At 42.1% G+C, this 21,771-nt stretch overlaps 1 protein-coding gene across 1 annotated transcript in view; it reads left to right on the forward strand.

The window, feature by feature from the left end:
- Positions 1 to 499: 499 nt before the first annotated feature.
- GUCA1C (guanylate cyclase activator 1C) overlaps positions 500 to 21,771 on the forward strand; it is a 29,820-nt gene continuing 8,548 nt past the window's right edge. Inside the window, exons 1-3 of the mRNA XM_026500223.4 lie at positions 500 to 703; positions 17,021 to 17,170; positions 21,547 to 21,634. Of these exons, the coding sequence (XP_026356008.2) occupies positions 500 to 703; positions 17,021 to 17,170; positions 21,547 to 21,634 (442 nt within the window). The remainder of the gene's footprint in view (positions 704 to 17,020; positions 17,171 to 21,546; positions 21,635 to 21,771) is intronic.

Genomic DNA, 21,771 nt, shown 5'->3' on the forward strand with positions numbered 1-21,771 from the left:
TTAAATCTGAGTTTATCTTCACAATATTTAGGTATGAAAACGCAAATATTCTTGTTACTGTTTTACAGCTGGGACCGCTGAGCCTGTAATGTTTCAGTGCAGTGAGTGCAAACAAGGCCTCGAGCCCAGGCTTCCTGATTCCAACTCAGAGTTCCTTCCATGAGACCCCACTCCACTATGCAGGCATAATTTATGGCTGACAGTATGGCCAAGAACACTCTTTCTAAAATGTTGCCTCTGCCCTTCACAGAAAACTCTCTCTCTGAATGGCAGTAAACGCAATCCCATCAGTTAGCGATAAATGACCTAGTCCTAAAACTGTACAGATGAGTTAATCTCACTGGCTTTCTGTTCTTATTTAGCCTATGGCTGTAAGAGGTTTAGAGTAGCTCTCTAAAGGCATATGTTAGCCTCTAGTTTTAGTGAAGAGCGAGGAACTAAATCGGTAGGGACCTTACATGAAAACAACCTGAGAGAAAGCTGGAGACCGTGAATCACGATGGGAAATAGCGAATCCGTAGCTGGTGGTCAGACAGCAGTTCCTGCTAAAGAGACCTATGTGTGGTACAGAAAATTTATGAGGGAATATCCATCAGGCCTACAGACACTGCATGAATTTAAGACACTCTTGGGTCTGCAGGGTCTGAATCCAAAGGCCAGTCAACACGTTGATCAAGTCTATAATACCTTTGACATGAACAAGGTAAGACCTTTAGTTTTTATTTGGCTCTGGTTCTGCATTCTCCCCTTTTAGAAAATCTGAAATAGCCTGAGGTAAAACGTGTGCATCTCACTGAACAGGGAGCTCTTCAGAGAACCCGCAGCTTGTAGGTAAGTGAGTCATTAAACACATTTAGCACTGACGGCATGAAAGTAATTGGGAACTAGCCTCTCCGCCCTTGGAAATGTTCTGCATGTAGAGAGTTATTTTAAAACCAAATTAAATCTCGGCATGGAATTCTAATGCTATCGTTTAAACAAATCTAATAAGTGCAGATTGATTTACAAAGACTGTTTTCAAAGTATTTAATGCGTTGGTGACATTTTATAGAAAAGCAAATTACAGGAATCTGCTTTAAAAAGTGTGATTGCATCTAGATTGGCAGGTAAAATCAATACAAATTCGCCAACATGTTGTTTGTGCTCAGAAGCCGGAATGCCGGAATGCTTTTTCATATCTGACCAATTTAGTTGGGGAAAAAAACAAAACAGTTTGGTTTTAAATTCAGATAAATTTTAGTTTCTAAAGATTGTGACTCAACTATTGTCTTGAATTTACTCATTCCTGAGGAGTTGCAGCACATTTAATTTTCAAGACTTGTAAAAATACAAAAATGAGGGGGAAAAAAGGAATAGAAAAAAGCCAAAAAAGTAACAATCTGACCTAGCAGGCTCAAATTCTGCCTAATTTTCCTTGTGGATTTCAGTTATTTTTTTACCTGTATATTTCAAAATGGGCTGACGCCATCTAGAATGAAAGGGAAAGGGGAAATACTACTCATTGAAAAACATGACTTTCGAAGGCTGTGTGTGAGAATAGATGAGAAAAGTGACAATTCAATACAATTAAAACAGTTGGCTGTCCATTGGGATGTATGGAATCTAGCACAGCCCTTTGAGCCCTTTTCCAAATCAAAACAAAAACGAAACAACGACAACAAACCAAAACAACAGATGACTTAAAAGGAGGTAACAGCCAGGAACTGGGGAAAATTAAGCCTGGGCAAAATTAACAGCTATTTTAATTCTAGTAATAGTGTTGGGAACAGATTTCTTTTAGGACATGTTCTGTGTTACCAAGCAGGAATGAAGCACTGCTTGCTTAGCATGACAGTGTTACCCTCCTCCTGAATTTTACTTCGTGTAGATGCAAACAAACAACAGTTCTGCCCCCAAGGAGCTCACAAATTAGCGGGAAAATGAGACAGATTCTGCTTTTGTTCCTAATGTTGAAATATGTTCTAGATAGGCTATAAGCTAAATGTTTGTGTCCCCCCCCCCCGGTTAATCTTAAAAATAAAACTGCCAGTTATTTTTACCAGCAAAAATGGGATTATTTGGAAACAGTAGAGAATTGCGATTTTGGACAAGCAAGCTATGGCAGAACCATAGGCATGTCTGCAGAACAAGGGAGAGGAAGGAACACTCTTGTACGGAGGAAAGGGTGAGAGATTGGGAAGGCTTTTATAAACAAAAAGTCGGTTGGAGGAAACTGGCAGTTTGAAGTATAGTGGCTTTTCATTGTCTGAATTGTGACGGTATCTCATCGGCCGGACTGTTACAGGGTGGGGGTGGGGCGCTTCTTTTCCTGCTGCTGGGGTAGTAAAGAAGTTGCAGCCACAGGCAAGATCCAGTCTCTTCCGCTTGGGTCTGCAACTGACTAGGAGTGGTAGGGCACGAGAGCTCCCCCTGCTGGCCTCCGGGCTCCATTCTAAATGAGCTTTCCTTTTTTATTTGTCACGCGCAAATTCATGTGTTGAAATCTAACCCCCGCAGCACTAATATGGTAGTATTTGGAGGTGCGGTCTTTGGGGGTGATTAGGTCATGAGGGCAGAGCCTTCATGGATGGGCTTCGTGCCCTTATAAAGAGACCCCAGAGAAGTTTCTTTGTCCATGTGAGGACAAAGAAGACTGGCTGTCTATGAACCAGTAAGTGGGCTCTCACCAGACAGGGAATCGGCCTGATCCTTCACCTTGGATTTCCTCGCTTAAAGAACGGTGAGAAATCAATTTCTGAGTGCTTTAATCACCCAGTCTATGGTATTTTTGTTTCGGCAGCCTCAAGTGACCAAGACAGGGAACTGTGTGCATGCTGGTGTGCTGTCTGTCTGTCTCTGCCTAGGTGTGTCTCTCTCAGCCCCTTCTCTCTGCCATCCTGTATGTTTTGCTTCTTGTGCACGGCTGCTGTCCCACTGTGCCCGCTGAAAGCCGCCTCTTTCACAGCGGAGGTCTGCGGCTCTACATGGCAGCTTCTCAGGCTCCCGACAGTCTTCCTGGGAGGTTAGAAGATGAGCTGGTATCAGGGTTTTTTTGTTATTCTTCCAAGTAGCTGGTGACCTATCCCACGCCAGAGGTTTGGTTGTTAGCGCAGTGTTTGTGGAAGCACTGCGTGACTGTGGTTCCTGAGTGAGAACAGAAACGTGGAAAAAGGAGCGCTGGGTAGAAACAACGAAGCCTGCTGTTGAGGGGCAGACAGTGCTGAGACAGGCAGCCAGTGTTGAGACAGGCAGCCTGTGCTGGACACTGGAGTGTCCTCTCTGTGACAGCCATGGGACGGCCAGGCCCAGCTCAGGAGCTTAATTTAAATGACTCGTAAGTTCTCCTGGTATTCATGATTTATCATAGAGATTTTATGTTTGCTTAGCAAGCAAGTGAACCTAGGCAGTGATGAGGAATGCCACACAAGGTATGGGGATCTTGATATAAAATCAGGGTGTAAAATGAGAAGAGTAAGGATTGTTCATTGTCAAGTGATAGTAAGAAATGATATGCAGGGGCGCCTGGGTGGCGCAGTCGTTAAGCGTCTGTCTTCAGCTTAGGGCGTGATCCCGGCGTTCTAGGATCGAGCCCCATATCAGGCTCCTCTGCTAGGAGTCTGCTTCTTCCTCTCCCACTCCCCCTGCTTGTGTTCCCTCTCTTGCTGGCTATCTCTCTCTGTCAAATAAATAAATAAAATCTTCAAAAAAAAAAAAGAAATGATATGCAATTGTGTGTAGGAAAACAAAAAAAGCCATATATTTAATTAGAACTATCAGCTGTCCAGAATCCTGGAGGATTTAGTCTTTCTGTGGCGCTCCTCTACGGTTTTAACTATTCTGGGTGGAAATCATTCTCAAATGCATTTCATACTTTTCTTGCTTCCTCAAATTGCCGGTAAAATGTTTTTTGATACCAGAGTCATTTATTGTGAACATTGATTTTTAATGTTTTTGAAATACCATGAAGCACGCATGCCCATTGAAGTTGCTGGGGCTCAGTTTCCTAATGCTGAAAATCATAAAAATATCTGCTTTTGTTGTGTTTGCTTTTTATTATTTTTCTCTTTCCCTGCTGTCAGACACACCTTTCCCAGCTTTCTCATTCTTCGAATAATGATGAGCTTCCAGTCTCTTTTTACACTGTCATTTCTAACCTGGCTTTGGCACGTACTCTAGTTAACTAAACCTATTGGAATCCTGCTTAAGGTAGAAATAAATAGATCCTAAAGTTTAGAGCATAAAGTTTATAACAATTCTTTTGGCTAATCACATACCCTTGCAGGCATCTTCTTGTCACTTCTTAACAGTAGTTAATTAACCACAGTTAATGCTTGAAAGGTGTCTGACACTGTTCCAGGAACAGTACTAGACTAACACATTCAACATCACAGTGATGGTAGAACCTACTTTACAGGAGCGGCCATGGTGTTGGCACCGCGGACCTAACCGGAAGGTAAATAACCAGGACCCTGGGTGCATTGCTTCGAAATTCTTCACGGTGTGCAGTCCGTGCTTGGTTTTAGATTACCACCAACGATTGAGTGCGGCAGAAATAATAAGGCCAACCCATTCCTAAGGCACAGGATTCCTTTGTCAGCAGGCTTTGACTCAAGGATTCCCTGGTGTCTTTGTCAAACCACTGGTTTCAGGAGTGTCTAGGACACTTCCGTCTAAACTTCTTTTACACCCTTCTTCAGCTGGGTCAGATTAGCTCATTCAACCTTTCCTGACTTCCTTCCTGTATCATTCCAAATAGCATTTCTCCAAATAAGACCTTTAGATTAGGATTAATAGGTCTAATATCCAGTGAATAAGAGTCACAGGAAAAGAGCCCAGAGAAAATATAAGATTATAACAAAACCAGAAAAATTTCCCAGATCTAGACACATGTTTCACAAGGGCCCAGCACAATAAATAGAAAGATATCAATCTACAGTATACGTGGAGAATTTTTTAAAAACAGAGATAAAAAGAAGATCCTAAAATCTAAGAAGGAAAAAAATCTATCAATACATTTATGTATATAAATATTTATATCACATCTTCTTTATCCATTCATCAATCAATGGACACTGTTGCTTCCATATCTTGGCTATTGTAAATAATGCTGTTATAAACATAGGGATGCAGGTATCCCTTAAGCATACTTTTTTATTGTTTTTTATTGTCCCTTGATTTGAGTTTGCACCCAAACAAGGTCCATAGGTGGAAATTGGTAGCTATGACTCTTAAGTCTGTTTTTTTCTGTAATAATCCCCTAACCATCTCCTTCCCCCGACTCCCCATTTATGCCATTGATTTGCTGGGGAAAGTGAGTTGTTGGTTCTGTAGAATGTTTTTGCATGCTGGATTTTGTTGATTGCTTTCTTGTGCTATCTAGCTTTCTAGTGCTATTGAGCTGTCTATTCTTCATATTACCCATAAACTGATATTTAGCTGTAGAAACTTTAATGGATTCAGATTCATTTGCTTGGCAAAAATACTTTGTAAGTGCATAATTATTGGTTGTCACATTTTTCTTGGCTTGTCCATTAGGTTCAGGCGGTGTCAGCCTGATAATGATGAGGCAATTATTAACTCCATGTAAAATAAGGAAGTCCATAATTTTGGTACACCAATGGGCTATACAGAGAACAAAATTTACTAGTCATTAAAATTAAATTCTTGACTTTTAGATTGACCTACAATTGTGAGAGTATGGAGGAAGAACTGTGGTGTGCTGGGAAATGTTTAATAACTAGTTCTCTGGAGTGGTGGGTGGAAGCCCTGGTAACTTATACTGATTTCCATGGTGTAAATACTCTCACCATGGCCAGTTTCAAGCTACCAACCATTTAATAGTTGGCCTGCAAAGTTCCTGAAAATTTAACAATCAGCTCACACCTCAAGAGAGCATCCCAAGCCGAGTGAGTGAACCACAGGTTCTTCTCTTCTTCTGTCTGCCAAACCCACCTGGTGTTCCTGTCACCCAGGCCTCCAGCCATTCTTGGCACTCATAGAGCAATGTCCTCTCCCCCTTCCCATTTCCCAGAGTCTTGCAATTCTCTCTTCTTTCCGGAATCCAGCCTTTGGAATCTTGATCTAGTTTGGAAGGACCCAAGAGAAACTAGAGAAAACTGGCTCTAATTATGTATTCTTTCAAATCTTTTGTTTATGGCATAAATTTTATGCTCTGAATCCTAAATGGCTTAAACTATTGAAAGTCAAGAGCTAAGAATGAACTTGATTTCTGCTTTTCTGCTACAGTGACTTAACGCTTAGGCAATGAATATCTTTGCTGACTGTGGGAGGGCTAGATGATAGAAGGGGTTAGCAGGAGCAGAGTCACATCCTTAATCCACCACATTATTATCCCACTGCATTTGCAAATATTTACTGCACACCTGGAGGCATGGTGCAAGGAACGCAGGCACAAAGATGCATAGGAATTGTCCCCTATCCTCAAAGAAGTTTAGAATCTCGTGGGATGACAAATGCATCCTCAAGTAATAAAAGGTAGTAAAGAATCAAAGACTGAGAGAGGGCAAAGCATACTATTTAGTTGAAAGGTTCTAGATGGATCTCAGGTACCATAGGGCTGGTTTTAAACCCTGCGCAGGGATGTGATTGATGGGCCAGCCTCTCCCTAGACAGGCAGGCTGAATGGAGGGGCAGGGGAGCTCTCCAGTGTCATGCCTGCAGGACAGGCAATGGTAGAAAAATCACACTCACGTTTTGGAGTGGTGTGGGGCTGGGGATAAACAGGTAGGTAGATAGTAGACGTGACTTTCTATACCCTCAAAGAGTTTACAGTCTAGTTGAGGATTAAAGTTATGCGGTGACTAAATGCCAAAGCGTAAAATAAGGCAGTATAACAAACTATAACAGGACTGCCCTATTTACAGGGATCCGAAGATGAAACAGAAGCTAAAATGTAGAGTCAGGCAAGGCTTTTTGGAGAGGTTGAGGCACTTTGGGACTTTGGAAGAAGGGAAGAATTTGAATTATTACTAATAAATGCTAACACTTACTGAACACCTCTGTACTAGTCACCGTTTTAAGCACTTCACTGTTTTTAGATTCCTCACTGCAAGAATATACACGTAGCTACTGTTTTTCACATTCCCGTTTTCCCAGTGAGGGGACTGAGGCACAGAGAGGTTTAGTCACTTGCCTGAAACGACACATCAGAGTTGGAACGCTGGTGGTCCGACTCCAAGGGCTGCACCCTAAATTGCTTTAACAGAGGAGTTGAGAATTTCAACGAAGAGAACAGCTCCGCTAAAAATAGCAGGTAGGAGAGAGGAGGGTATGTGGGGGCCTCACTGAGGCAGAGGGCGACTACTAGAGCAACCCTGGCAACCGCACACTTCGGGCGTCTCACCGGTGTCTCTAACGCGTCCGGACAGCCCGTGGTTTCGCTGCGTGCGTTCTCCCGTCACAGCTGAGCCATGAGGCACGCCGGGCCCCGAGATGCCGTCGTGACTTGCCTGGAGAATCTCAGGGCAGAAAGCGAGCCCTCGTCCCTCTGGCTCCCGCTGACATTCTTACCTGATGGGCACGAACGTAAATGGATGGCGCTCTGGGCCACATCTAGGCATCTGGGCTTTATCCGAACAGAGTGCTGTTGGGAGCTCCGAGATCGAAAGTGCTCTGCCCCTTGTAAGACTCCGAGGTCTACAACCGGGAGAAAATGGTTTCTCTGAACTTAACGATACATTTAAACACTAGGAGAAAACAAAACAGCAGGGCAAGTTTTCAGGTTCTTTAAATTCACCTCCTCAGAAAATCTTGAGCATCAAGAAGGAGGGAATGTGAATGATTTCCTAGAAACATGGGTGATAACTGTTCCAGAAAGAGAAGTGAGGGTAAATGGGAAGCTGGAGAGGATCTAATAGAGGATTACTACAACATATGTGCTAGTTTACCTATAAATATGTTCACAAATCAAATCTTGGTGTTTTAGAAGTCCTTGCTATTTTTAATGGGCCTTTCCGTGACTCTGTACTATGAAGCCCGGGCCACCCCAGGGCAGTGGAGGCACTGCAGGAGGGGTGAGGCTGCGGGGCTCCTGTCCCAGCTCTGACCCGATCGCTGTGTGTAATCTTGGACAAGGCTCCTAACCTCTCTGTGTCAGGGTGGTCAGTTCTAAAACTGAGATAAGACGTATCCTGCCTACACTATCTCTGAGCGCATGTGAAATAACGTAGGAGAAAACTTTGGGAAAATGTGCAGGATAGCCCACCACGGGATGGTGCATTTATCTGTAAAATGCAGATAACTCTGACCCCAGCCGCCACAGGTCCGATAACAGTGAAGATTAACTTTACTCTTTATCAAGCTCAGATTCAATTTCCAAATGAAAGGGTGTACCTCCAGGTGCAGATGTTGCTTGCCCACCATTTCTCTTCTTTCATTGACCCCGGTGCTGCAGGTGGTCATTCGTGCTGTTTGGGGGCACATTGGCCCCTTCAAATGGTTCCCAGTCACAGAATGAAGTCAATTAATGGGGATCATCTTAGAGTTTCCACGGTCTCTTCAACCCGGGACAGCTGCACGGGACTGCGATAGCTCTACTTGAAATTCGCAAGTCACCTCTGGTTAGCTCGTTCCTTAGCTTGTCTCTGTGTGAGAACCCTTGAAAATTGGAGCAGGCAACCTGGCTTTACCTTGTGTCATACTTGCTGCTGTTCATTACCCCCCGGCTGCCCTGCGGCTTCTAACACTGTATCACGTTGTCTGGCCTGCAGGGTGACCGCAATTACTGCGGCTTTTTGTAAGACACATTTACTGGAAACAAATGACCATCTATAGCCCATGAGGCTGCAGTCCCTTAAGGGGAAAGACCAAGCCTACTGCTTCGGAACGACCAACTTAGAAGCTCTCAGGAAGCATTTGTTAGTGATAATAAAACACCTCATATTTGTTTAACACTTTGTAATTTACAAAGCATTTTCGTATTAACATCAATTATCAAAGTGTTGGTTGAGCTTCTCACAGAATTTTACCTGTTAAAGACATCAGCTCTACCTGCTGACATGTATTTAAACTCATGTATTTGAACAAAATCTGTCGGAACTCTGCTTCTCAAATCTGGCTCCATATTAGAAGCACCTGGGGGTATTATTAAAATGACCACTGGCTGGGTCTCCAGCTTAGCCCCACCGAATCAAAACAATGTTTTGTTTGTTTTAAACTGCCAGGCGGTTTGAATGTGCGTGCACATAGAAGCATCACAGTTATGCCAGAAAGACCACCGTCAAAGTGCTAGAAAGCTGGGCTCTAAGCCCATTTCTGCTACCAAGAGCATCGTAGCATGGATACATTTTTAAAAAGGACTCTGGGTCCAAATCTATTAATTCAGAGGCAGTTCCTCTGACCATTCTTTTAGTTACAGTCGTAGAGAAACAGCCTTGAAGCAAGTAATAAAGGCATATACGTTCCACCATCTGTCCCACCTCTGTTTACCACTTCTATTCAGTAAAGACAAGGATCCAGATTCTTCCATGGGAAATAACACTCTTAGGAGACAGCAAGCTGTCTGAATTAGGGGAAGGCTGGATTTTATATCTGTGACAATATTGCTTAGGGAGACACATTGGCTACCTAAGGAAGTTCCTTGCAAAAGGCTGCCATGGCTGTAGTCACTGGTGGGTCTTCCATAGTTAGCCCATTCAGAAGTGAGCAAACTCAGACAATTGTCTTGCCTTCCCCCAAAGCACCTGAGACTGGCTTCTAATTCACGGTGGTCCAGACTCCGCTGAGCTGGCTGCATGCTGGGGGCAGATGCCCAGGGCTTCCTGATTGGTATCCAGGACCTATTCAGGACTGTGAGCTGGTTTGATAAGTACTATGAGAAACCCTTTGTCCCAGAACCCTTGAGTTTTGTATAGTCATGGTCAAGAACAACTGTATTTGATCTGCATAAAGATCATGTTATAGAACCGACCTGTCAACCCAGCAGTATATTTCTCATCTTAAAGAGCCGAGTCTCTTTTCAGGACGTTCCAGCAATTCCATGGCTGATGGAGACTAGGTTGGCTGTTAGTAAAAGTGTCTGTAGGTGAAAATGGGCTAGTTCATATATGCTGAACATAACTTTTCTCTTTCAGATTTCAAAAATTCACAAAAGTATTTTAAAAAGTAATCATATGCATTTGACAAAATTGAGATGGCCCTTACATTGCCTAGTTTTTTGGCAGTTCCTAAAATGCAAATTAAATATCACTGACGATTACTGATCAGTCATATAATGTGCTTATACTAACTCTCTGGGTTTCCTTACTCTGACCATCTGAGCAGACATTTCAGTTCCTGTGTTGCTACTGACTTGCCAAAGCTGCTAAAATGCCATTGGAAAGTGTCACATGTGAAAGAATGAAAACATCGAAATGTCTTCAGGTTAGGGGTTGTGGCAATTCATGAATTTTTCACAGATAGTGATTCTGTGAAAAGTAGTAGAACGTTAATGTGGCGAGAGGGGATAGTTTTAATCGGGATAGTTTGGAGAATTTTTGTTGGATTCGGATTGTTTTCCTGATAGGGTACACTAGAACAAATGGGGTCTGACCCCTAGTTGTTGTAATAACAACCCTATTTCTATGGTCTTGGTGTCACTAGACCCCAGGACACTGTGCTTATTGGTATATACCGTTCAGGGCCTTTTTCGGGTTAACTGAATTCAGGTGTGTAAAGCACAATGGCTGGGCTGTGTGTGTAGCAAATTTTACATCAGCATCAGTAGTTGTCATTGTCCTCGTTAAGGAGGCCTCCTGGAAGAGAAGCCCTAAAAACTGATGCTGGACAGCTTGAGGTCAGCTTCGAAGAAACTGCTACAAAACTCATGTATAGACGATCTTTGTGCCTATGGCTCTAAGGGCCATTCAAAAGGATCAGCAGAGACATGTAAATTACAAACCAGAAAACCCATCTGATTCCTGCTGCCTGTTCCCACACCATCCGATGATGCTTTAAGCCAGACATCTAAAAATCTTCTCACCGGCAGCTCTCAAGATTCAAGACCCTGGTGTCTCCCCGCCTGGTGTCAAGACTCCCTCACTGCCGTAACTTCAAGCTGATGGATGATCCTGTCTGCTCAAGGAAACTCCCATATGTTATCAACTCTAGACACAGCAGCCTCAGCCTTCCATAACTCCTATTAAATTCCCAACTGACCAACGTTGACCCACAGGTAGCGACATGTCTACACCCCTCATTCAGCATGAAGCAGCTACTGAAGATGAGACCTCCACTCAAATGCCAAGGATTTGTCATTGTCGATCTGTCAGGGGGGGATGTAGAGGCCACTTTTAGCCAATCTACTTGGACAGTGGAAACCTGAGCAAGGTAAAAGGGCCCACAGTGACTCCCAACCCCCTGGCTGGATACAACAGACACATTAGGTGACCCACCTCAAAATAGCCATAGGCCCTAGCTGACAAATGGGTTACTTACACCAGGACACAGGTCCCGAAAAAGGAAAATTCCGTTTGTTCCCATACTTCCTCAACTTTCTTCTTTAACTACAGCCCCTGCCACTGCCTCATGGCAGACAGTCTCTCCCTTGCTGTCCTGCCCACTGCTACTTTGCAGTTTGTTCTATAGACTTCTATCTCCTTTAAAAAAAAAAATTTGTCATTGTCATTATGATTATTATGATTGTTATTTTTACTATTATTTGCAAATGAAGGACTATTTCTAGAACTAAAACTCCACAGTTTGAATCTATGAAATGAAGCCAAGTTCCCGTAAGGACATTACCCAGATTATAAATTTGTGGCTCCATCCCTGGAACAAAACTCCAAAGCAGATGTCTCTGAAATGTATTGAGATGACATTTCAATATCTGTTTCTCGGGGCATCTCAGGCACACAGAGAGTGATGGCAAGACCACATTGGCATATCAGATGATATCTACAGTGACATCTTACCTGGGCATTTTACCAAGTGGGGAGAATGGAGGGTTCAGTCAGGGCTGCAAAGCAGGTGTGAGGCCCTGAAGAGGGGGAAGTGCTGAGCCAAAGCAAGACCGGCCACACAGCAAAGGGACCCTGCAGAGTCATAGCCAAGAGCGGAGCTGAAGACATGACAGAGTTGGCTACACCAATGAGTGGGCTTCAGGTCCCAGAGGGGCAGCTGGGGAAATTTGCAGGGAAATGTAGGAGGGCTACTGTCTCTGGGGTGCTGGAGGCTAAACCCTTGGGTAGGGAGAGGGGGCTAAGGTTTCTAAAATGGACAGAAGTGTTCATCAAAGATACCAAGGAGCAGGAGAGGCAAGAACAGAGGGAACACCTTTTGTCCTGCTGAGCCAGGTGGCTGTGCAAGCCAGGTGAGGGAGGTCTGGAAGTGGTGGCCCCAAGAGCTCTCTGCACTCACAGTGTCCCCGAGACTGAGCAGCTCCCACCACACAGGCCAGCTGTCCCTTGGGCAGCACCAGGTATGCAGGGAGAACAGGCGCCAAGGTGCGGTACCTTCAGACATTGGGTCACTTACTTTGTACGACTGTATTGCCAAATAGTTTACACATGTGAATCTGGAACAGCACGCTGCACTGAATGTGTTCCATCTGTACGGACACCTCCTCCAGAAGGAGAACTCGGTTGTAATGCATTTTGAGGGCAGTAAATATTGGGTGGAATAAAGAACAAAAGCCTTAGAGTAAGGCTGATGGAATTTAAATCCTGGATCCACTGTGTCCTAACGTTGTTGTTTGACTAGTCTATTTAGCCTCTCTGAAAATCCATTTTCTCCTCTGTATGCTAAGAATAATAAGGCCCCCTGTCAGGTTGCTGTTAGAATTAGAGACGGTGCTTGGAAAGTGACTAGCATAGTGCTTGAAATATATATATAGTAGATTTTATAGCTTTTATACCTAGTAATAAATAATAAAATAATTGTTTCATATGCATATACATCTTATAATTTAACTTTCTATCTGCATTTCAAATTGACCATATCCTGAAAGCAACTGTGATTTACGGCAGGTTGTGAACATTGCCTGGAGATCATATATTCCACTTGTGGATTTTCTGCTGGATAGAACAGAATAGATTTTGTTTTCATTATTTTTTATTGTATTAGACTTCTAAAGTTTCATCTCTTTAATGGTAGAAAGAACAAAAAACCTTAAATATTTTTTATCTTTTTATACTTTCTTTATAGATGTAAAAGATTTGCCTTATAGTTCCCATACATTTTTGAAACCACGAGAAAGCTTGAATTTGAAGTCTCCAGATGTTTTTTCTCTCTCTTGTTTTCACCCCCTCTACAAAATGATTCATAATGTATTAATGGACCGAGCTCCCTTTGGAGTCCGAGAAACTGTCATGCTTCCATATCTTGCCCTGTTTAACTCTTCCCTTTAACCCATTCTGTCCCAAGAACATAACGTATGAATCTATAAATGTGGTGGGATTCACATTATTATTTATTTTTAAGATTTTATTTATTTATTTATTCAACAGAGATAGAGACAGCCAGCGAGAGAGGGAACACAAGCAGGGGGAGTGGGAGAGGAAGAAGCAGGCTCCTAGCGGAGGAGCCTGATGTGGGGCTCGATCTCGTAACGCCGGGATCACGCCCTGAGCCGAAGGCAGACGCTTAACCGCTGTGCCACCCAGGCGCCCCTCACATTATTTTTGTACACATGCTCCCAGACTCTCCTGAGAATGGCTTTGCGTATGCCCAGTTTCCTCCCTGCCCTCAACCTCAAAGGAGGATCCTGCCATTGCCAAACTAACGTTTTAGGATTTGTGATGCAGAATTATGAGACAAATTGGGAAACTGAAAGGCTGAAGGGTTCTCAAGCTCGGGTTGGCCGCAAAGGCAGTGGGCAGAGGGGGTTGCTGAAGATCGAGCAGCAGGATGTATGTGCGGGAGCAGCTGGGACAGGAAGGGGGTGTTGTGAAGAAATCCATACACTTCTTGCAACTTGTGTTTGTTCCAGAAATGAAAGTAAAGACTTGCTGTTAGTTTGATATTAATTTTTTATTGCTAGGCTGTATTTGTATGCCTGTGTCATTCTGAGACTGGACCATGTGGGTCATACTTTTCCTAATTAGTCTTAATAAGGTTATGTAAGTTCAAGTAAGAATAAGTCACAATTACCACAGCCACTTAGATACCTAGTTGATAACATTGTCTACAAAAAAAGACATCTATAAGAAAAACAGCTTAGGTTCGTGGTTCCCAGAACTTAGGATACATCAGACTCACCTGGGGAGCATATTAAAATGCAGACACTTGGGTCCCATCCCAAGTAGTTTTGATGCTGTTGTGTGGGGGCCAGCTTCTAGCATTGTTCATTGTCCCCATGTGATTCTGATGCAGGGAGTTTATGAACCCTACTCTGGCACAAGGCCAGTTGGTATCAGACATCTCCAGACAATTCTGTGTCCGCAAGGGGTCTGGTAGCTCAAATACAGAAATATAAACTTAACTGTGTTCCTTTGGATAGCCTCAAAGAAAAGTCTTTGGACATTGTTGCATTCTTCCTAGTCCATTTGCAGGAACATCTCACCCTCTCTGTGGCTCTTACCCACCTCCCCACCCTGGGCTTGACAACTATAGGTTAACCAAAGGCAATAATAACTTTATCTTCTGATTGACAGAATAAACATTACCTAAAACTCTCGCCAACATTAACACAAGCCATTAAATCACATTCACTAGGGTTGTCTCACTGCTGCAGATTTCTACAAAATCTTACCAGAAAGATAATTGGAACGAAGAGTTGGCTGTGGATTGTTAAGAATTTGTCTGATTACATAACAGAATGCTGAAATGAAAACAGAAAATGTTTTGCTTGCAGGAGGTTTTGCCAAAGACTGCACCTGTCTAAGTAGAAAAGGCTTCCTTCCTTACCCATCATCAACTTTGGTTGCAGATTGGTTGTGGATTGTCCATTTTAAAGCCATACAATGAGAATATTTGTGCTCATCTCCTGATACAGTTTGCTCAGAGCTTCCAGAGCGTGGTTTGGAAGGAGGTAGGGCCACCCGCCCACTGTGCCTAAAGTCAATAGTGCTCAGTCTAGCCTGTTGCCATTCATCATACAAGGTGACGCCAAAAACTGTGATCACTGAAGCGGGACTCAAAAAGTGAAAGTGAAACAAACCATCACAAAATAAAAGGTTTTTATGGAAACTTTATAACCAGCTCAGCCTCCTCAGGGAGGATGCTTCTGTAACCTTTGGGCAAACACGCATAAGAACTACCCAGGAAACTGTTGTATTGATGGGTCAGCCCTAAGAGACACAGGAGGAAGAACTGGGAGCCAATGTGCCCTGATTGGATACTGTCCACCCAATTTCTGTCCTCTGCACCTGCTGGTCTCGTCACTGAAAAATAATTGTCACGTCTTCCCAAATTGGAAGATATCTTGATGTCATTTTTTTTTTAAAGATTTTATTTATTTGAGAGAGAGAGAGAAAGCAAGAGCAGGGGGAAGGGCAGAGGGACAAGCCGACTCCCCACTGAGTGGGAAACCCAACATGGGGCTCCATCCGGGACCCTGAGATCATGACCCAAGCCAAAGTCAGATGGTTTGACTGAGCCACCCAGGTGTCCCTATTGTCATCTTAAATACATTTCAACTCTATGATAACCTATCTTCCCTGTCTCAGCCATAGCTAGGCTAAGGATTAATACGATGAAGTGGTAATGAGCAGTAAAAAAGGCTAATGTAGAAAAGGTAAGACCAGCTATGTTTTGTAGACTTGAGCAGATTTACTGTAGGAGATCCTTTCAACCAGACTCCAAACTGTTAACAGAAGTCTTATGGCTTATAAGAGATATTAAATTTATTGATAGGGTAAAGATATCTAAGTTATAAAATGTAAAAATCTAATACATGTAGTAAAATTTTAAAATATTTTTAATGATATTTTTATTACATATTGTAGAAAATTTTTAAAAATAATACATTTGAAGACAATGCTGTAGTGATTAGCACATTGGCTTTCAATATCCGAGATTCTGTAGCAGTCTACAATACAAAACAAGCAAAGCAAAACAAAATAAACAAAAAGCTGTTAACCAGCAAGCAGGCTTTGCTTCACATCCAGAACTACTGGTGATTTTTCATTTGCTTTTCTTCCAGACTAGACACAAAAGCTTGAGCCTCAAAGCAAACACATACCATTTTACAGGCCGATAAGTCTCAAGCCCTTTGTATCCAAGGGAAAGGGGTACTTTAAGTCACATCCTGTTTGGTAAATAGGACTTTAAATTCCAAAGCTCCAAGGAGAATGCAGCTGACATCGTGCTTTCTTGGGCTGAATATGCTACCATTGGCCTCTGTCTCTCACGGGCACATAGAGAGTGGGTGGCACACGCCTCCCTAGAGCCAGTCACCTTTCTTAAGAGAGTTGAGCATTTGGCTGAGCAAGGTTTGAAGGGTATGAGTCTTAAGAATGATACCCACTATTTCTGTTTCAACTGAGAGTATTTTACCATTTAAAACAGGATGAGGGGAACTGCCTAAGCTTGAGAGCTTTAAACAGTCTTTTCTCAGATTGACTAATATGGCAAAATCTTTACAGAAAGAGGCTCATAAATTTTGATTCATACTGAAAACGATGTACTTAGAAGGAATCATGGAGTTTAGCATTCCAAAAAGATCAACTGGGCTCTCTAAAGAGTACAGAATTTAGCTCCTTGGTAATTCCTTTCTTCTAGAAACTGGTACCTTGTCTTCTCCTGAGTAGAGGATAAAACCTGAAGGGATTTAGGAGAAGACAGCCACTGTAGGATGTCCGGTGGTAAGGACACAGCCTTCCCTCACAGCATTGCAGAACTTTTCCCCTTTTTTTTTTTTTTTTTTTTGGCATAAGGAGTATTTTCTCTAAAAAAGACACTTACCTATATATTTAAAGTTACTTGTTTCTATACACATTACCTATGTTCTTGTTTGTTTAACGAAATGCCAGGGAAAGGTCTATGCTGAAATCTTGTGGGTTGTATTAATTTGTGCTAACGGTCCTGCTCCTGAACCATGACTTCTCAAATAAAAAACAATTGTTTTCTCAGATATTGATTTCCCTTTCCACCTTGCTTTCCATAGGATGGATTTATTGACTTTTTAGAGTTTATTGCTGCTATAAATCTAGTTATACGAGGAAAAATGGAGCAAAAATTAAAATGGTATTTTAAACTGTATGATGCTGATGGAAACGGTTCTATTGACAAAAAGGAACTACTGAACATCTTCATGGTAAGTGAAATAGTGAAGCAAATTTGTGGGACATTGTGTAGTTAATGTAAATTTCCTCCCTGTGGGGACAGCTGTCTGTGTGGTTGGTGACTCTTGGGATAGACATTTGGATCGGCTGGAGCAATGTAAGTTTCACTGTGCTGTTGGTTACTGAGTGTGCACCTGCAAACCAGCATTTTCTTGTTGGTGTTCAAATTCACAGATGTAGCAGAGTACTGAGATGAAAAGTGAAATAAACATGATGTTCTAAAACAATTTATCTTTTTGTCTGCATATGTCCAGAAAGTTTTGTGAGGAACAGTTAAAATGCTAGATGATTTATATAGCAAGAGCCACGGACTAAGAACAAAGGTAGCTGAGGACTAGTCTTTCCAGGAGCTGGACTAAAGTATTTCTAAAGAGGTAGCTCAAGGATCTCAGGTCCTTTGCAGCTCTAAAGTTCAGTGAGTCCCTTTATAAATCTCACCCCCCTCCATCATGGAAGTGGGAATAGTTATTATCACGGTATTCGATGAAATGGATCCTAAAGTAAAAGCTGAAATGGAGCACTGTACCTAAGTGAGGTTGTGAAGTAAAATAAACATTATGAATGCGATACAGTGAATTTGTAACACAGTCAGAATTAGCATCAGAGGTCTTAGAAATGATCTGGTCCAAATTCTTCCATTTATAGACGAAGGAGTTGAGTTACAAACATAGTAGTAGCAAAAATGCGAAAAATAAATGGATAGAACCACAATTATAATTAAACACCTCAAATAATGGACAAAGCTGTTAAAATTTAAAACTGCTTAGCAAATGTGGAGTTAACCAACATAAGCAAAGAATTCAAGAGTGTGGTAATACTAATATTGCTTCCACTTTAATCTCACATAGGTAATTCACAAAAAAGTACTAAGATGCACTTTGTAACTGAATTTTGTAAGCATTAATATTCAGAAATTCTGTATATAATATATTGTAATACAAAATTAGGAATCTAAAATATTGTCTAGAGAATGCCCAACCCCATGTAAATTTTAGAATATCCTCTTGAATAAACATGCTCGAATTTATTTTAAAAACATTAAAAATGTAATATACAAATATTGGGGGATTACTGCAAAGCAGTACTCAGAGCGAGGGTTCTTATCCTGGGATCTATGGATCTGGGGCCTTTGGGAATCTTTGAAGACCATGAAACTGAAGACAAATTTTTTCCTGTATGTTACCCATTTTTGGGGGGAGGGAGAGGGTCATCAAATTCTCAAAAGAATTAGGAGGAATGAAAGGATAAAAATGATTTTGTCTAAATCTTATGGAAATCTTTGCACAGATTTTCATTAGTTAAAACGTATAACATTTGTTAGTGAAGAAAAGAGAAATTTTAAGTAGCTAGTTGAGTATTTTTCTTAAAGTGTTTAGAAAGAGGGGCGCCTGGGTGGCTCAGTCGTTAAGCGGCTGCCTTCGGCTCAGGGCGTGATCCCAGTGTTCTGGGATCGAGCCCCCGCATCAGGCTCCTCGGCTGGGAGCCTGCTTCTTCCTCTCCCACTCCCCCTGCTTGTGTTCTCTCTCTTGCTGGCTGTCTCTCTCTCTGTCAAATAAATAAATAAAAAATCTTAAAAAAAAAAGTGTGTAGAAAGAGAACAGAAAGAAATAAGGAAACTGAAATAATAAAAGCACAGGGCAGAAATTAATAATTGATACTATTTGTCTCCAATGACATTAATAAAGATTAACAAGAATAAACTGTAATTCTGGCAAGGGCACTGTAAGAAGAGCACCCTTACACACTGTGGAGGGAGTATAAATGGATAGAACATTACTGGAAATTTGGTAATCTGTGTCAAGAGGCCAAAAGTTTATCTTCATTTTAGAGTCAACATTTTTGGTCAGGAAAAATAATCATTAACATCATCAAAGATAAAAGTTCCATGACTTACATCACTGAAATACTAAAAATAAGTGACTTAAAAGAGGGAAGGTTTTAAATAAATTAATGCAATGGAATATGTACTTATGAGAAAAGAGTGGTCGACAAACATGTTTTCTATATGGTGGCAAGTGAAAAAAATAGGGTAAAGAATAATACATGCTGTTTAATAGAAGTTCTCTCAATACATGATAACAGGATGTTAAAAAAAAAAAATGCAGCCCAACCATCAAAAGGATCCAAAGGAAGGACTAGATTATAGGCAAAACTTACAAAGGAAGTAGTTACACCCTAATTTCACTTCAAAGGCATAAAATGGTCAGGAGAATTTTTGAGAAGGATTACTAGAGAGGATTTCTCGGGTAAGAGCTCTCAAGTCAATAGCATGGGGATTTAAGGAGACCATGGAGGTTTGGGGAACACTGTGTTCCAGTGTTAGAATCTGAGAAATCTATATGAAACAGACCATTGCGGCAGAGTAGAGGGATGACGTTTAGGAAGTATCTCATGCCGAGAATTAGTTGGGATGGAGGTTTTTCCATAGATCAGATATGGGAGTGGGGGAGCAGACATGGAGTTATCTTGGATCTTGTCCCACTTGGAGAAGTGAGGGCACCTCAGTAGAAGAGGGAGCTGGAAATAGAACTAGAGAGTGCTTCTTAACCGGGAGCAAGGTTGCACTCCTCCTCCCCTTGGGGACATGTGGCAATGTTGGGAGACATTTCGGTTGTCAGCTGGGGAGTGAGTGGAGGAGGGTGAGGTGTGACTGCTATCTATTGTTTAGGGACCAGGGGCGGCTGTTAAACATTCTCCAGTGCATGGGACGATCCTAAACAAGAACTATCAATTGGGCAGATATTGAAAACTCAGAGCTTGTAGCAGGAGCCTCGAGGGGTCAGCTGGAATCAAAGTACATGATTCACGTGTAGGGAATTGCAGGAGAGTCTCAGTAATGAAGGGGAGGCTTGGTCTCAGAGAAAGAGCAGATTTCCAACATCAGCCATCCCGAGAGCTCGGACACTCAGTAGCCATGGCAGTGCCTGCCAAGTCAGAGGTGTCCCGCTCCCCCTTCGCTCCTACCTCCTCCTGCTCCTGCTCAGAGAGTCGTCAGAGGAGGGCTTAGCAAAATGCAGGAGAAAGGGCAGATATGCTAAATGAGGGAGGAAAGAAGGAAACAACCCATGCCTCCTTGCCCGTCCCCCAACCATGTTTCTCCTGTTAGAAGAGGGAAAACACAGGCAACACTGATGACTGCCTCCGAAAATATCCCTTCAGGCCTTGTCAACCTTCCAATCAGTCCTTCAGTCTCGCTTATATGGCCCAGAGATGGGTGACAAACAAATCCTAGAAATTGCATGATCTTTTATTATGATGTATGTATGTTGTCTAGTATCCCTTCAGGCTATGGGAATACTGGACGCCTAGCCAAATTTTCTAGGCTTTTGGGACCTCTGTCAAGACACCAAGAAACCCTAAAAACGTTCACCTAATAGGATACTACATGTAAGTAACCATTATTCTAAACATTACCCTGTATTTAACTGTGAGACCTGGACGTGCTAAGGCCAGGGATGGTGCTTCACCACTGCGTGCTCTGACTAAGCCTGGATTCCGCTTCAGTAATGCATGAGAAGCAGCAGAAGAGAAGTCCTATTTCAGACTGTGCCCTCATTTAAAACATGTTGCCAGCGGTTTTCTAAAGATCCCTTCATGTTCAATCAAGATAGTTATGTTCAGTTTCCCAGATGACTACTCATTCTCTCTCTCCGTCTCTCTTTCATTTTACTATGAATTTTGACATCAAATGTTGGTCATTTAATTTAATCACCTGGAGGTGGGAGAGAAGGAGAGAATGGTTAAATTTCCCCTCTAGGAAAGCTGGAAATGTCATTTTCCCTGGGTCCCCTGACAGCCTTTATGATGAAAAGGTGCTGGCAGGATGTGAGAGAAATTCAGTATCCTTCCAAGGCATACATATCTGTCTTCCCAGTCGATCATTCTACAAAAGGGCAAAAAGGACCAGAGGTGCCTGTGTCAGAAGCTGGAGGGGAAGCCTTAGACGCTTACAGAATATCCTTTCATGTTTCTCCATCAGATCAATGATAATTGGTCTGAAGTTGAGAGCGTCGTCTGTTTTCTAGGTCCAGAATTCTTACGACAGTAGCTGCTGCAATTTTTTTCTCCAGTAGGCTTTTTTGCATCTTTCGTGACCTAATATGTTGAATGGATCCCTTTGTGCTATGTAATATCAAACTTAAGATTGTATTCAGTTAATTAAATTTCCAAGCCTCATTACCCTGAACTGACATATAATCTTTTTATTTATTTTTAACAACTAGAACAGGTTAGACAGCCAAAATGACATGAACATATCCTCAAATTCTGTCACATTGAGGATAGAAATGTCACAAAATGTATTTGCTTCCAGCAAAATTGAACTCTCGGATTTAATTTCTCTTTGCAGGCTGTACAAGCCCTCAACGGCCAGCAAACTCTGAGTCCTGAAGAATTTACTAACTTGGTGTTTCATAAGATTGATATAAACAATGATGGTAAGGCAATTACTCTCCTTGGGCTCACCTTTTTTTTTTTTTTTTAGTTTACAAAGTAGGAAATGGTGGTGGTGGGAATGTCGTTTAAGCAAAAGCATGAACCTTTCAAGAAGATCTTAGTTGTGATATCACTTGGG

This window comes from Ursus arctos, unplaced genomic scaffold, assembly GCF_023065955.2.
Source record: "Ursus arctos isolate Adak ecotype North America unplaced genomic scaffold, UrsArc2.0 scaffold_4, whole genome shotgun sequence".
Lineage (NCBI taxonomy): Eukaryota > Metazoa > Chordata > Mammalia > Carnivora > Ursidae > Ursus > Ursus arctos.